The 16838-nt window shown below is 47.2% G+C and overlaps 1 protein-coding gene across 1 annotated transcript in view; it reads right to left on the bottom strand.

The window, feature by feature from the left end:
- Positions 1-16838, bottom strand: part of LOC138279980 (cytochrome c oxidase subunit 4 isoform 1, mitochondrial-like) — a 566320-nt gene that overhangs the window by 89977 nt on the left and 459505 nt on the right. Inside the window, exon 3 of the mRNA XM_069219444.1 lies at positions 11799-11969. Within this exon, the coding sequence (XP_069075545.1) occupies positions 11799-11969 (171 nt within the window). The remainder of the gene's footprint in view (positions 1-11798; positions 11970-16838) is intronic.

Here is a 16838-nt window from a genome sequence, read left to right on the forward strand (position 1 = left end):
CTTACTCCATAGAAAACAATGGAAACATTGATTTTACACAAAGTACCTGGTTTGCATCAAAAATCAAGCTGCACGGTCGAGCGTGCATTGGAAAAGTCAGAGAAATCAATTCCTTACTCGCAAGTGAGCTTGTTTCTTCTCTGGTCGGGTAGGCGATGCGTTGTTTTTCTCCCTTTCACGGGCAGAAGCAGCAACTGCAGGATAGTCCCACAAAGCACAGTCACAGGCAGGGGCAGCACTTCTCCTCAGCTCTGCTCCTTGGCAGAGGTTCCTCTTGAATCCAGAAGTGATCTTGAAGAAATCTAATCCGGGGTTTTGGGTCCACTACTTATACCCCTTTCTGCCGTTGAAGTAGGCTTACTTCAAAGGAAAGTCTCTGTTGTTTACAGGATCCTGCCTTACCCAGGCCAGGCCCCAGACACACACCAAGCGGCTGGAGTCTGCATTGTGTGAGGTCAGGCACAGCCCATTCAGGTGTAAGTGACCACTCCTCCCTCCACTGTAGCCCAGATGGCCCATCAGGATATGCAGGCTACACCCTAGATCCCTTTGTGTCACTGTCTAGAGGAGATTCACAAACAGCCCAACTGTCTGTCTGACCCAGACAGGGAATCCACAAACAGGCAGATGCACTGAACAGTTAAAGCAAGAAAAAGCCAACTTAAATAACAGATGCATTTTTAAATTGTGAGTTCAGATACCCCAAACTCCATATTTCTATCTGCTCTCAAAGGGAAAGTGCACTTTAAGAATATTTAAAGGCAGCCCATATGTTAACCTATGAGAGAGATAGGACTTACAACAGTGAAAAACGAATTTGGCAGTATTTTACTGTTAGGACATGTAAAACACATCAGTACATGTCTCACCTTTAATATACATTGTACCCTGCTCATGGGGCTACCTAGGGCCTACTTTAGGGGTTGCCTAAAATGTACAAAAAGGGAAGGTTTGGGCCTGGCTAGTGGGTATACTTGCCAGGTGGAATTGGCATTTTAAAACTACAAACACAGACACTGCTGTGACAGGTCTGAGCCATGTTTACACGGCTACTCATGTGGGTGGCACAATCAGTGCTGCAGGCCCACTAGTAGCATTTGATTTTAGGACCTAGGCACCTCTAGTTCACTCTACTAGGGATTTACTAGTAAATCAAACATGCCAATTGCGGAAAAGCCAATTACACATACAATTTCACATAGAGAGCACTTGCACTTTAGCCCTGTTCAGCAGTGGTAAAGTGCCCACAGTAGCAAAAACTTTACCCAGCACACAGCAACAACCTGGGAAGTTGAGGCAAAAAGTTAGGGGAGACCACGCCAAGGATGCCAGGTCTAACATGTGTCCCCACCAGCTGAAAGTGGGGAGAACTACCCAACCTCATAAGAGTTCTCATCACTAAGGCGGAAGAATCTGGACAGACCATCAGCATTGATGTGTTCTGTTCCAGGGTGGTGTTCAACCGTAAAGTCCAATGCCATTAGGGAGATGGACCACCTCAACAGTTTTGGATTCTCACCCCTCATCTGCATTAACCATCTGAGGGGCCTGTGGTCTGTCTGAACCCTGAAGTGAGTCCCAAACAAATAGGGTCTTAGCTTCTTCAGCGCCCAGACCAAAGCAAAAGCTTCACGCTCAATTGCACTCCACCTATGTACCTGGGGAAGTAACCTACTGATGAAGGCTACAGGTTAATCTAGGCCCTCTTCGTTTAGCTGTGACAACACTGCTCCTACACCATGCTCTGAAGCACTAGACTGCACGACAAATTGCTGACAGAAGTCGGGTGCCTACAGCACGGATGCCATGCACATGGCTGCCTTCAGGGCATCAAAAGCTGTCTGGCAAGATTCAGTCCAGATCACTTTCTTTGGCTGCTTCTTAGAAGTTAACGCCATACCCATTGACAACCCTCCTACAGTAGCCTTGTAGGCCCAAAAAGGCTCTGACCTCAGTCTAGGCCTTGGGGGGGGGCTCCCAAGCCAGAATGGTGTCAATCTTTGGTTGTAGGGGTGCCACCTAGTCACTTCTCACCTGGTGTCTCAAGTACACCACAGAACCTTGTTGTATTTGTCACATGCTTATCTTAATAGTGAGGCCTGCCTTCTGCAGGGCCTCCAACACTTTGTAGAGTTCCTCCCAAGTGGAGCTGAACACGGCAATGCCATCCAGGTAGGCTGCACTGAAATCATCCAGTACAGCCAACACCTGGTTAACCAGCCTCTAAAAGGTAGCAGGGACATTCTTCATCCCAAAGTGCATCACCCTAAACTGGTAGTGCCCATCTGAGGTAGAAAATGCAGACCTCTCCTTGGCCCGTCAGTCAGAGCGATCTGCCAATATCCAGACGTTAAGTCAAACCTGCTGAGATATTTGGCAGCTATTAACCAATCAATGAGCTCATCAGCTCAGGGATGGGGTGCGCGTCAGTCTTAATGACTGCATTGAGTCCACAGTAATCCACACAGAACTTGAGTTCTGGAGTGGCACCTGGAGCAGCAGCCTTTGGGACTCAGACCACAGGACTGGCCCAAGGGCTACTAGAGAACTCAATAACCCCAAGAGCTAATATTTTGTATACCTCATCCTTAATGTTGGCCCTGACCTTCTCAGTCACTCTGTAAATTTTATGTTTTACAGGAGGACTGTCCCCAGTGAGCATATCATGTGTACACAAATGAGTGACACTTGGGGTCAAGGAAAATAGTGAGGCAAACTGTCCCAACACCTGGCAACAGACCCTCTGTTGCTCTAGAGTCAGTGAGTGGGAGAGGTTCACTCCCCCCACTGAACCTTCTTTCTCTTTGGCAGACAGGAGGTCAGAAAGAGGCTCACTCTCTTCCTCCATCCCATCATCTGTTGCCAAGAGCATAGTCCCTTCTGTCCTCTCTAAATGTGAGGCTTGAGGTGGTTCACATGCAGGACCCTCAAAGGGTTCCTAAGAGTCCACAAGTTCACCAGATAGGTGACATTACTCTTGCGGTCCAACACCTCAAAAGGCCCAGTCCACTTGACCTGGAGAGCCCTAGGCTCTACTAGGGCCATCATTCACACTTTCTGGCCAGGCGAAAGTCAACCAGAGTGGCATTCTGGTCATACTGGTGTTTCATGTCTTCCTGGCTTGCTTCTAGGTTCTCCTGAGCGAGCTTCTTGAAGTGTGCTGTCTGGATTCTAAAAGCCAGCATGTAGCTGAATATATCCTGGGGGCTTACTGGAGGCCTTCTCCAAACCCTCGCTAACCAGACTCAAAGGGCTCCTGAGAGGGTGGCCATACAACAATTCAAAAGGGCTAAATCCAAGACCCTTTTGTGGCACCTCCCTGTAGGCAAACAGAAGGCATGGCAAGAGGACATCCCACTAATGCCTCAAGGGCTCTGACAGGCCCACGATCATGCCCTTCAAGGTGTGGTTGAATCTCTCAACCAGACTGTTTCCTTGGGGATGGTAAGGAGTGGTACACTTGTAGGTTACCCCCACACTCCTTCCACAGAGACTTCATATAGGTAGATGTGAAGTTGGTACCCCTATCAGATACCACCTCCTTGGGGAACCCCATGTGGGTAAAACCCCCCGTCAACCCACGTCCCACCACAGGGGATGTGATTGACCTCAGAGGGATAGCTTCTAGGGACCGGGTGGCATGGTCCACCAAGACCAGGATAAACCTGTTGCCCATGGCTGTCTTGGGATCCAGAAGTACCACAATGTGAATACCAACCCTTTCAAATGGGGTGCTGACCACTGGAAAAGGTTGGAGTGGATTCTTACATTTCCCCTCACTCTTGCCTGACAAGTTTGGCAAGACCTACAGTGTTCATCTGAGTGCCTGCACATTTAGGGCCAGTAAACATAAGTGACAAGCCGTTCAAATGTCTTGTCCTGCCCCAAATGTCCAGCTAAAGGCACATCATGGGCCAGACCCAGTAGGAAGTGTAGGAGGCAGGCCTGGGTTGTAGTGGGTAACTAAGGTACTTACACCTTATACCAAGTCCAGTTATCCTTTTGAAATGTAGGCAGTGTCTTTAAGCCAGGCTCTCTAGGGGTAGCTGTAGCTGAGCAGCCAAGGTTTATCTAGGAGACATGCAAAGCTCGTGCAACATCACTGTAGTTCCACAGTACTCACACACATGAAAGAAAATACTCAGTGTTCCAAAAATAAAGGCACTTTTTTAGGTGACACAAATGCCAAAAATACCATAGAGACTATACTCCCTTAGGAGGTAAGTAATACACAAATTATATTAACTAGTATGCAGAAATAGCTGTAAAAACAGTTAGAAAGCAGTGCAATAGTGAAAATCACAATGGTTAGAAATGGACTTGGGGAACACAAACCATATACTAAGAAAGTTGAATGTGAATATTGGTTTCCTACCTAGGCAAGTGTAGTGTGTAGAGGGGCACTGGGAGTATTAGAAAACTCGAGAGGTAAGCAATAGAACCCACCCCAGAATGCAGGAAAGCAGGATTAAATCACAGTAACTTTCCTAGAACACACAAAAACAAGAGAAAGAAGTAAATGCAAGAACCAGAAGAGACTGCAAGAATCCAGTGATGGATTCCTGGACCTGAAGACCTGTAGAAGAAGGGGATCAAGTCCAAGAAGCACTGAAGAGTCCAGGGAGAACAGGAGCCCCTGCTAACCCGGATGAAGGTGCAAAAGAAGAACCACCGGTGAAAAACAACAATCAGTACTGCACCCAAGAAGAGCGATGCAGGTTCCTGGTTGGTGCAGATGATGTCCCATGCCGGATGGATGATTGCAGTCTGGTCTGCGTTGCTGGGTTCCGCCAACAAGCCTTGGCACACGCAAAGCTGCTGGTGAGTGGAAAATGGTGCTGCCCGGCACCAGGAGGGACCTGGTGGACTCTACCCAAGAGGGGGAGTCAGAGGGGGCTCTCAGCAACTCAGAGAGCCCTCAGAATACCATGCAGCATGCACAGGAGTCCCACAGCATGGGTACAAAGAAGGTGCAAAAGGAGGCCCGAACAGCACTATAACAAAGGGTCCCACGCCACCGGAGAACCACGCAGGAAGATGTGCGTCGCACGAAGGAGTGCTGGGTGCCGGAGCTGCACAGTGCATGAAGAACTTAATAGAAGGATGCCAACAATCCTTGGCAACTGCAAAACATGCGGTGCATGGGGGTACTGTCTTGCTTGGGGATGCATGCTCTTACCTCCACCAAAGTTGGACATCAGGGTCGTCAGGCCACTTCAGTCCACCACCCATGAGGCAGGATCCACGTAACTAGGCAGGAGAGGGAATCCACACAGCCGCTCGTCGATGCAGAGAGGTGCCTGCTGAAGCAGAGGAGTGACTCCTTCACTCCAAGGGAGATTCCTTGGTTCTTCTTGTACAGGCTGAAAATAGGCTGTCCTCGGAGGATGCAGGACTAGGAGACAGTTGCAGTTGCTGGCAGAAGTTGAAGATAAAATGTTGCAGACGTTTGCTTCTTTGTTGCAGTTTTTAGAGTTCCTGGAGGGTTCAGATGCAGTTTCTTCAGTAAGAAGGTGAAGTAAAGGATGCAGAGGATTTCTGCTGGAGTCTTGCAATCCAAATCTGAAGAACCACCTAAGAGAGAGACCCTAAATAGCCCTGAAAGGGGGATTGGTCAGCTCAACAGGTAAGCACTTATCAGGGGAGGGCTCTGATGTCACCTGCTGGCACTGGCCACCTAGATGCTTCCAGAGTTCCCTGACAACTTTGAATCCAAGATGGCAAAACACAGGGACCCTCTGGAGGAGCTCTGAGTACCACCCCTGGGGTGGTGATGGACAGGGGAAAGGTCACTCCCCTTTCCTTTGTCCAGTTTCACACCAGAGCAGGGACTGGGAGTCCCTGAACCGGTGTAGACTGGATTATGCAAGGAGGGCACAATCTGTGCCCTTTAAAGCATTTCCAGAGGCTTGGGGAGGTTACTCCTCCAAAGCCTGTAGCACCTTTTTACAAAGGGGGAGGGTGTAACACCCCTCTCCCAAAGGAAATCCTTTGTTCTACCTTCTTGGTGTTGAGCTGCTCATGCAACAGGAGGGCAGAAACCTGTCTGAGAGGTGGCAGCAGCTGGGGCTGACTGGAAAACCTCAGAAGGCTGGTATGGCAATACTGGGGGTCCTCTAAGAAACCTTCAGAGTGCATGGAATCATACAACCAATGCTTGCAAAAGGATTGGGGTATGATTCCAACATGTTTGATACCAAACATGCCTATGTTCTGCGTTACTATTATGTTGCTGGATAGAGGTAGTGACCTATGTCCAGTACACACGTAAAATGGCATCCCCGCACTCACGAAGTCCGTGAAAATGGTCCCGGAGATTGTGGGGGTACCTCTGCTAGTGCAGGGGTGCCCTCACACACAGGTACTCTGCACCCTGCCCTCAGGGCTGGAGGGCCTACTATAGGGGTGACTTATAAGTGACCTGGTGCCGTGTAAATGGCAGTGAAAGTGTGCCTGCACCTTCTCACGCAGGCTGCAATGGCAGTCCTGCAGAAACCTTTGCATGGGCTCCTTATGGGTGGCAAAAGAAATGCTGAAGCCCATAGGGATCCCCTGGAACTCCAATGCCCTGGGTACCTGGGTAGCATATACTAGGGACTTATAAGGGGGCACCAATATGCCAATTTTGGGTGAATAACTAGGTTATCAGTATGCAGTGACAAAACTTAGAGGAGAGGGAGAATAATCACTGGGGTCCTGGTTAGCAGGATCCCAGTGAACACAGTCATGCACACTGACATCAGGCAGAAAATTAGGGTAACCATGGCAAAAAGAGGGTACTTTCCTACATGAAGGCTCTGAAGCACTGGGGTACCACCAGCACATGGGCTGACACAGGCTCAGCAGCCTTAGGCTCACTATATAGGAGGCTGTCCTCCTTGTAGATAAGATGTGAACCAGACTCCTTGCCAGACGCCTGGTATGCAGCCTGCTGCCGCAAACCCTCCAGAGTAGAGCATGTCCTCTGTTCTCCACCAAATGCTTCCCTGGTTGGTCCCCCTTCCTGCTGCCACTGAGTCTGCTCAGGGACCTCCTCTAGTTCAGCCACCTAACCATGGCTTCTTTTCAACTGGGGTCTGGGAATCCTTACCCTGGGGACTAGGTTGGGGCCCTTTAGAGAGCTCCCCCTGTTTACCCTTACCCCCCTATTCTTCTGAGAGAGACCCTGCCCACCCTTGGCGTGGCCTCCCCCATATCTCTCCTGGACCCTGGTGCTCTGCCAATGGTCCACTTCCTGTGCAAGCTTCCTGGGGTCAGTCAGCTTTCTATCAATTAGGTGCTGGTGCAGCTCCGGAAAACAAAGACTGTACAACTGCTCCCAAACACTTATGTTGTAAAGCCCCTCAGAAGTTGTTACCTTACTGCCCTTCACCCAACCATCCAGTGACCTGCAGAAAGAATCAACAAAATCTTGCCAAATTTGGGATTTCTTCTTTTTGTAGGGCCTAAACTTGTCCTTGTGCTGCTCAAGGTTGATACCATACCTTGTGAGTAGGGCGTCCTTCATGATAGAGAATGTGAGTCCCTGAGGATACACTAAGGATGTCAAAGTATCCTTCCCCTCTACCTCGAAGGGCTTCCACAGACCCACATCCCTCAATGTGCTTCAGGGACCATGTTGATGTGGAGAGCAGAATGAAACCCCGTAAACCACAAGTAGATATTATCCTCCCTCTTACAATCCTTCACTAGGTCTTTAGGAATGTGCACCCTCTTCTCAGGCTGCTCGGTGGTACTGCTGCCACCATCTCCACTAGACTGGCTCCTCTGATCTAGTTCCCTCAAACTAAGCTCATGAGCAACAAGCATATTTTTCTCCTCAATGGCCATCCTCCGCTAATCCATCTCTCTCTCCATCCTAAGCTTCTCTAATTCAAACAGGTACACACTTTCTGCCTGTCTGTCCTGCAACTCTTAAGGAGTCAGACCAGGAGGACACACTGCTACCCTACCTCCCAGGAAGTACAGGTACCTCTACTATGCCATCATGGCTGTTTTGCACCTCCTCACCTTCAATCTCCTCCTCTGTGTGCCCCCCAACCTCCTTGGCTTTCACCCAGGCCCTCAGTGCCTTTTGCAGCTCCTCCTTCCTGGTAGAGCTCTTAATGGGACAGGCAAGATACTTACTCAACTGTTTCAGTTGAGCAAATGTATAACTCTCCGTCTTCTCCAGCTCACAAAACAGCTCCAGCTGGTGCATCTCCAGATTTAGACCTAATGGCAAGTCAAAAGTGTAAAGTTCCAAGGCAGAACAAAGCAGATGAAGTCCAAAAAGAGAAAAAACAAAATCACCAAAACAAGTTGTATGTGGTAACGTAATTGTCTGCACTGAAAATAGTAGTGTACACTTAATCACTGTATGTCAAGTAGAACTACAAGTCCAATCCTCACTGATGATCACCAATGTTAGAAATGGCGTCTCTTTTTGGCACTCAGTTTGCACTCTGTCCAAGCAGGGACCCTCACTCTAGTAAGGGCAATGGAGATACACATTTTGATAACCCCTGCTCACCCCCTTGGTAGCTTGGCACAAGAAGTCAGGCTTATCTCAAAGACAATGTGAAAAGTATTTGTACCAACACACACAGTAATACAGTGAAAACACTACAAAATGGACACCAGACATGTTTAGACAAATAGGTCATATTTATCTAAATCAAACAAGACCAAAACGACAAACATCCAACACACACAAGTCAAAATAAGAATTTAAAAAATAACAAGAGTCTTACTCCATAGTAAACAATAGAAATGTTAATTTTACACAAAGTACCTGGTTTGCGTCCAAAATAAAGCCGCACGGGTGAGCATGTGTCAGAAAAGTCAGGGATGTGTCAATTCCTTACTCGCAAGTGAGGCCGTGCGTTATTTCTTCTCCGGCTGGGTAGGCAATGCGTTGTTTTTCTCCCTTGCAAGAGAGCAATGCATCTATTCCCAGACAGGATACCTCGGTTCCACACAGGTTCACAATGACTTTGATGCCCAGCGATGAAGCGTTAGAAATCCGGTTGCATGGTGTTAGAACACCACGCTGCGTGTGGTTTGCGTCATTATCAGCAGCCACAAGCGGGTGTTGTGTCGTTTCTCCAGCCGTGATGTGTCGATCTCCCAGCCGCGATGCAGGTGGAGCATCAATTCTAGCCGCGAAGCGGGTGGCACGTCATTTTTCTGCCACTTTGCCTGTTGGTGCTGCAAAAATTTCCCTGCACGGTGTTCTGTGCGTGGATTTCAGTCCTTGTTCTGCCAACTTCCCCTTTCAAGGACCCAGGGACTGGATGGGGCATCACTTGGCAGGGCAGAAGTCTCAGCAGAGAGCACAGGTGCTGGCAGAGGAAGTCTTTGATAGTCCTGAGACTTCAAAACAGGAGGCAATCTCAGTCCAAGCCCTTGGAAATTCTTCTCAAGCAGGAATGCACAACAAAGTCCAATCTTTGTCCCCTTTCACAGGCAGAAGCAGCAACTGCAGGATAGCCCCACAAAGCACAGTCACCGTCAGAGGCAGAACTCCTTATGCTTCAGCTCTTCTCCTTGGCAGAGGTTCCTTTTGAATCCAGAAGTAATCTTGAAGAAATCTAAAGCATGGGGTTTTGGGTCCCCTACTTATACCCCTTTCTGTCTTTGAAGTAGGCAAACGTCAAAGGAAAGTCTTTGTTGTTTACAGGATCGTGCCTTGCTCAGACCAGGCCCCAGAGTCACACCAGGGGGTTGGAGACTGCACTGTGTGAGGGCAGGCACAGCCCATTGAGGTGTAGGTGACCACTCCTCCCTCCACTCTAGCCCAGATGGCTCATCAGGATATGCAGGCCACAACCCAGCTCCCTTTGTGTCACTTTCTAGAGGAGATTCACAAACAGCCCAACTGTCAGTCTGACCCAGACAGGGAATCCACAAACAGTAAGAGGCACAGAATGGTTAAAGCAAGAAAATGCCCCTTTCTAAAAGTGTCATTTTCAAACTAACAATCTAAAAACCAACTTCACTAACAGATGTATTTTTAAATTGTGACTTCAGAGACCCCAAACTCCAGATTTCCATCTGCTCTCAAAGGGAAACTGCACTTTAAGAATATTTAAAGGCAGCCCCCATGTTAACCTATTAGAGAGATGGGCCTTGCAACAGTGAGAAATAAATGTGGCAGTATTTAACTGTTAGGACATGTAAAACACATCAGTACATGTCCCACCTTTAACATACACTGCACCCTGCCCATGGGGCTACCTGGGCCTACCTTAGGGGTGCCTTACCTGTACAAAAAGGGAAGGTGTGGGCCTGGCAAGTGGGTACACTTGCCAGGTTGAATTGGCATTTTAAAGCTGCACACACAGACACTGCAGTGGCAGGTCTGAGCCATGTTTACAGGTATACTCATGTGAGTGGCTCAATCAGTGCTTCTGGCCCACTAGTAGCATTTGTTTTACAGGCCCTAGGCACCTCTAGTGCACTTTACTAGGGAATTACTTGTAAATCCAACATGCCAATTATGGAAAAGCCAATTACACATATGATTTCACAAAGGGAGCACTTGCACTTTAGCACTGGTGAGCAGTGGTAAAGTGCCCAGGGTAACAAAAACAGAGTCCAGCACATAGTAACAACCTGGGAAGTAGAGGCAAAAAGTTAGGGGAGACCATGCCAAGGATTCCAGGTCTAACAGTGCACATTTCTGTTTGGCTCGCCTAGCACGGCCGGCCAAAGTGAATGCGCACATTGTGGTGCATAGCCCTCCTATGGCCCCCTCCCTCCAGCCAAGACCCGCCCTGCCACTTACGCCAAGGAAAAATAAAATGATAGTAACGTACCGTACATTATTATAATTCTATTTTTCCTTTTTTCAAAAATCCAGCAGGGCGACGCTCCTCCACCTTAGGGGAAGAGGCGCCACTGAAGTGGTGTTAAACAGATTTGCTTGGATACATGAGAGGGGAGTGGAAAAGGCACTGAAAGGTTACAGGAGATCATGCCGTTGAGAAGCTAGTACTAGATGGAGAAGACTGGCCCTACCAATTTTAAGACTTTTTCATACTGGAGCATAGCCACTTATTTCATGCTAGAGACATGAGCATGTACATAATTATAATTTCTCATACATTTATCCTGTAAATATGCGGCAGTTGTTTCTGTTTTCTATACGTTGGAGCGACAGAAGCACTGTCTAATTAACACCTATCTTATTACATTCATATAAATCTAAAGGGATAGGAATTTTAAAGGCCCTAATATGTGCTATCTTTACAATAAATAGAAACAAGCAAAATGCTGAATCAAATGCATTTAATATGCGTGTTTATAAATATAAAATTTTATTTTAAATTTGGTATTTTGTGCCCTAGACAGGCACTTATCTGACCCGCCTATTAACTAGCGTATGACTCAAAGCTATAGGAATATTGCTAACTTTTCTGTAGAAATATTTGACAAATTATGGTTTCCAAGACGACTTTGCGTTCATCATTAATCACACTGATATTCTTATCTTCCTAAGCAATTCTAGAACATGAGCTTCACCCTACTTGCATGCAGAAGCTGATGAAGGCAATGTTAAGAGGCCAGTTATGGAAGGTACTTTATGGAATGCTAATAAATGATTTGTCTTTACAGTAAGGCTAATGACTATTATATAAGTTTAGAGACACAATCAAAGCCACGCAGAAATTACGAAAGATAGTCAAAGGGATAAATCTTTGTTTAGACTGTCTTTGAAAGGCATTTCACTTCTCTTAGGAGTTCAGGCAAGAGCTCTACTGGTGTCACTAGTGATTGGAATTAACTGATAAAGTAAGTATGTGTCTAGTACTCACAGGCCATCTTCTCCTCTTTGCTGAGTTTGGTCCAAGGACCAGTCTCCTTTTTTTTCAGCACCATTTGTTCTGACGTCAGCTGTCGGACGAAGCGGACCTCTGGCAAAGGCGTGTCACGGCAGTCTAAGTACATCGGCTGAGTAAAGTCAACTGAAGTGGCCTTGGAAACATCTGCAAGACAAGGATTTCAAGAAATAAGTAGCTGATTGACTTAAGAGGGAAAGGCACAGGGCTTTTTAAGTGTGGCAAGGTAAAGGAAGACCTAGGTAAAATGGCATCTGTTCTTTCTCCAGGAGCAGAATTATAACCCGCACTGTTGTTTATCCATGAGTTTAACGAACGATGGGGGCTGATGCTTCAACAGGCTTTACTCATTCTGTGTCTGTGTTTTTATATCTTTGTTCAAATAAAGGTACTCTTTAAATGGTGGCTGGTGAACTTTCAAACTTTTGGGGCGTACACATCCATCCCATGTCACACAGAGGAAGCAAGCGCAGCCAACTCGATCCAAGGGAACAAGAAAAGTTCTATACTTGATGGTGGGCCTGCCTCAGTAGCCTAAGGCAGTGGTTCTCAACGTGTGGTCCAGGGACCCCTGGGGGTCCGTGAAGCCTCCTCGGGGGATCTGCGACTGCTTAAAACATTAAATAATATTAACAGATTAGGTCCCCAGGTTTCAATAATGACTTAGTAGGGGGGTACCCAGATTTCAATAATGATTCACTGGGGGTCCCTGGGTTCCAGTAACGATAAAGTGGGCGTCCACAGAAGTCAAAAGGTTGGGAACCAATGGCCTAGGGCATTATTCCTCATGAGCAGTAAAATAGTGAATCAGATCATATTACAAACCCCCCAATGCCCAAATAGTTTACCTCAAAATGTTACTTCTGAAGATATAGATTAGTTTGTGTTGTTTGAAGTTTGATACAAATGCAAGAAATCCCAGCTTCTTACTGCAATAATATGTGTGCAACTCAGTTGTGGGCTGCTTTGTCTCTAGTTTGTGGCCCACCTCCGTGTCAGTGTATGCAGCTTTCAGTTCGGGGCCTGTCTGCCACAAGCCAACACCAAAATGCACTGGCCAGATGGAGGGCTCAAAACACAACAGAAGCAAAAACAAAAGTAAGTGAATGGTACACATGATTTCCACAACATAGCATAGTGACATGTAGCGTGCAAGCTCCTGGGATGAGCGAGAGCGTTGCTCCTACTGCATAGAAATCCACACATTAAAAAAAAGCTAAAGGGCTAGAAAGGAGTTCATCACTGAAATGTCACTGAGGGGAGAATAAACTGGGCTTGTGCCTGTGGTGACATGTTCCTCTTATGTGCAGATGCAAAACCCATATCTCTCTCAGATACTTTGCTTAACCGTGCATCTATGTCGGGAACTTGGGGCCTGATATACAGTTTGGCAAACACAGGACTCCAACATAAACTTTGCAGAGTAACCTGTCCTGCAAACTAATAGTCTGCCCACACTGTTTAGAGTTGGGAGATTGTCATATTTGCAACAGTGGTGCCTCCCTGGTGCTACCAGAGGAAACCCTACTCCGACAGCCCACATGATGGCTGTTATTCCTCTGAATTTTTTGGATGAATAAAAATCTCTACCATGCACTTACGTATAGTTGGAACTTTGATTGCTACAACAGAACAAGGAATCGACTTTTATGACTTCTGTGGTGTGCCTTGGTATAACAAGTTACTTACCTTTGGTAATGCTCTTTCTGGTGGATACTTTAGCTAACACTTGATTCCTCAACTTAGACGACCCTCCACATTCCATACTGGATCCTGAAACTTTCTCAGCAATGCTCCTGCACGCCGTTAGGTGGCATCATGCAGCTACACTGTGGCTTTATACCGCCCATAAGTGATGGAGTGGAGCAGCATATGAGTGCCACCCCTACAAGCTGACATCAGTTATGTGCTTGACTCCTTCTGCACCCTCAGATGAGAAACATGAAACAATTGGCGGTACCTGTGTGATGATTCCTAACTTGGGACATTTTTAGATGTAAAAAAGAGGCTACTCCACAGAATGGGGAGGTGGGAGTGTGATGCGGAATCTGCAGTGACAATGTGTATGTATGGGAAAGAGCAATACCGAAGGCAAGTGACTTGTTCTTCTGACGCATACTAATTGCAGATTGCTCGCTGTAGTATAAATACCAAGGCAGTACCTCCTCAAAATGCAGGATCTGTGGAATAGACTCAGACCAAAAGGTCTTGCAGGACCAAACAGGTGAATTGTTCTTCCAGGTGGACCTTGTTGTTAAGACAGTAGTACTTCATGAAGGTGTACACAAACACCCAAGCTGCAGCCTGGCAGATATCAAGGACAAGCACTTCATGTGCCAATGCAGTGGTAGCAGCCTTAGATCCAGTGAAATGGACTATCAGACCTTCAGGGGCTGCTTGTTGCAGAGTACGTAGAAGATCATAATGCAGAGGACTGCACAGCCTTCCTTTTCTTTGCCCCAGAGTATCTCACAAAAAGCTGATTGTCCCCATGGTGGTCCTTGGTATGGGACAGGGAGGCAGTTCCTCCTTCGAGAGATGAGGTGGGGCAAAGAACGCTTGCAGGTTAATGGATTGTCCAATGTGAAAGAGAGCCACAACCTTAGGCAAGAAGGCTGCATGAGTCCATAGCACCAGTTTGTTTGGAACAAAGATATTGTAAAGTGGTTGCAAAGACAAGGGCCAGGAGTTCGCTCATGTGACAAGCTGATGTGATCGCAATGAGCAAGACAGTCTTTAGAATCAGTAGATGCAACAAGCAGCTGTCAATTTGGTTTGAAGGGTGTACACAAGAGAAATATGAAGACAAAGTTAAAGTCAAACTATGGCATCACAAACTGTGTCAACCCTTTAATAAACTGCATCACAACGGGTGATTTAAACAAGGATGATTGATCTGGCAAAGGAAGTAAAGTTGGAAGGGCTGACAAATAAACTTCAATAGTGTCTACTGCCAAGGACAAAACAAACATGAGAACATCTGAGAGTTTTTCTTGTAAGAGGCCTGTCTTATGAATTTCACACAAGGCCCCAAATTATCCCAGTGCCCATCATAAATGTACTTCGTAGAAAGGCGTCTGGCAGTCACACTGACATCCACCACTTGTGGCGCCAGATCAAATGCAATTAACTGCTGCCACTCAATCTCCATGCATGGAGGTGTTGACCAGGCAGGATTGGGTCAAGGACCCTTTCCTGCTGCTGTGACAGGAGATCTTCTAGAAATGGTAGCCTGATTTATGGCAGATGCTCATACTCAGACGTTCTGGGGACCATACACCCCAGGTCCAACCTGGAGCCACTAGCATGATTTGGTCACAGTAGTTGTTGACTTTTTACTTGGGCAAAGTCGCTGTTTACTTTTTTCAGAACTTGGGCCAGGAAAAGCAGGTGTGGGAAGGCACACAGGAGTCCATGTTCCATTGCAGCTGGAATGCACCTCCTAGAGAGGGGCATCACAAAAAGTCCAATACGGAAAGCCTTTGACACTGTGTTCTTGACAGTGGCAAAAGATCTAGCACTACTCCTCCTCCCTAGTGTCGGAAGAGCATCTTTACCATCTTGAGGTGTAGACTCCATTTGTGATCCACCAGGTGCCACTAAGTAAGCTTGTCCGCCCAGGCATCTCTAGATCCTGCCAGGTGGTCTGCTCCCTGGAAAATGCCCTGAACGCTCTGGCCAACACTAGAGACACAGCATTCTGGCACAGGACTCAGGACACCACTCCACCTTGCTTGTTACAGTACCACATGGCAGTAGGGTGTCCATGAGAACTTTCACCTGGCTGTCATGACTTACGTGCTGCTTTACCCTGGAGGCCGCAGAGCGAGTGGCGTGGATCCTGTTCTTGAATGTTTGGCCTTGGCCCAAGTAGGGGTGACTCTTTCTGGTAGCTACAGTGCTGCAGGCAATGGGTATGCCAAGAGCAGGCCGTTTCCCTCAGAAGTAGTGCCAGAGGGAAAACAACCCTGAAAGGGGGAAAAAAAACAAAAAGATAGGATCCTGCAACAGGAACAAAAAGAATAGGTAGCAGGAACAAAATACAGGAAAATACACTGGAACCGACGAGAACCAGCACAGGAATACAAGGAAGCAGGAGCGAAGACACCATCCAAACAGAAAGTGTTGCAGCGCAAGGAGAGAAGGAATCACAGCCTGTAAATACCAACAAACAGGAAACAACCACAAGGAAGTAAAAGGACACCATCTTAGATAGGGAAAAGCACATAGAACAGAATGGACTACGAACCATAGAGAGTAGGGAACAAGGAATGCTGGGAAGAGAAGGGTAATATGGGAAAGGGGGAAAAACATAAAAGAAGGCACAACCAGATGTCCAGAAAAAAGAAGAAAAGAAAAGAACAGGTGAGTGGGGGTTAGACCTGCCTAGACACGTGGTGCGCTAAAAAAGAACGAGGGCCAATGCCCAATTTGGGGCCTCGTATTGTACAGAGCAGGCTGGGGGCGCAGCGCGTCTTACGACCGCATGCTGAGGCGCGACAGTAGGTCCCCGCCCGAAGGCCCAGGTTTGTGCGGAAACAAGCGGTGAAAACGGCGAATCAGAAGAGGTGCGTGAACAGAAGATTCATCTTCCCAAGAGCATTCACTGAGAGGGTAACCCTTCCAATGAATCAAATACTGAAGACGGTTGTGAAAGATACGAGAGTCATGAATCTCTTGTACCTCATATTCAGGTACATCATCCACTAACACAGGAGGAAGACAGGGAAACTGACGAGAGTAAGGATCAGGGACATAGGGTTTGAGCTGAGAAACATGAAAGACCGGCTGAATCCTCCAGGTACGAGGCAGGTGAAGACGGACAGTGACAGGATTAATCAGCTGAAGGATAATGAAAGGACCATAGTAACAAGGTGTGAACTTATTCTGAGATAGGCATAAAGGTAAAAATGTTGACGAAAGCCAGGCTTTATCCTGAAGGTGATATTCTGGAGCATCCCCACGCTTCTTGTCTGCTATTCTCTTCATGTATCTCTTGGTGTTCAACACGTTAGC

The sequence above is a fragment of the Pleurodeles waltl genome, chromosome 2_2 (genome assembly GCF_031143425.1).
Source record: "Pleurodeles waltl isolate 20211129_DDA chromosome 2_2, aPleWal1.hap1.20221129, whole genome shotgun sequence".
Classification (NCBI taxonomy): domain Eukaryota; kingdom Metazoa; phylum Chordata; class Amphibia; order Caudata; family Salamandridae; genus Pleurodeles; species Pleurodeles waltl.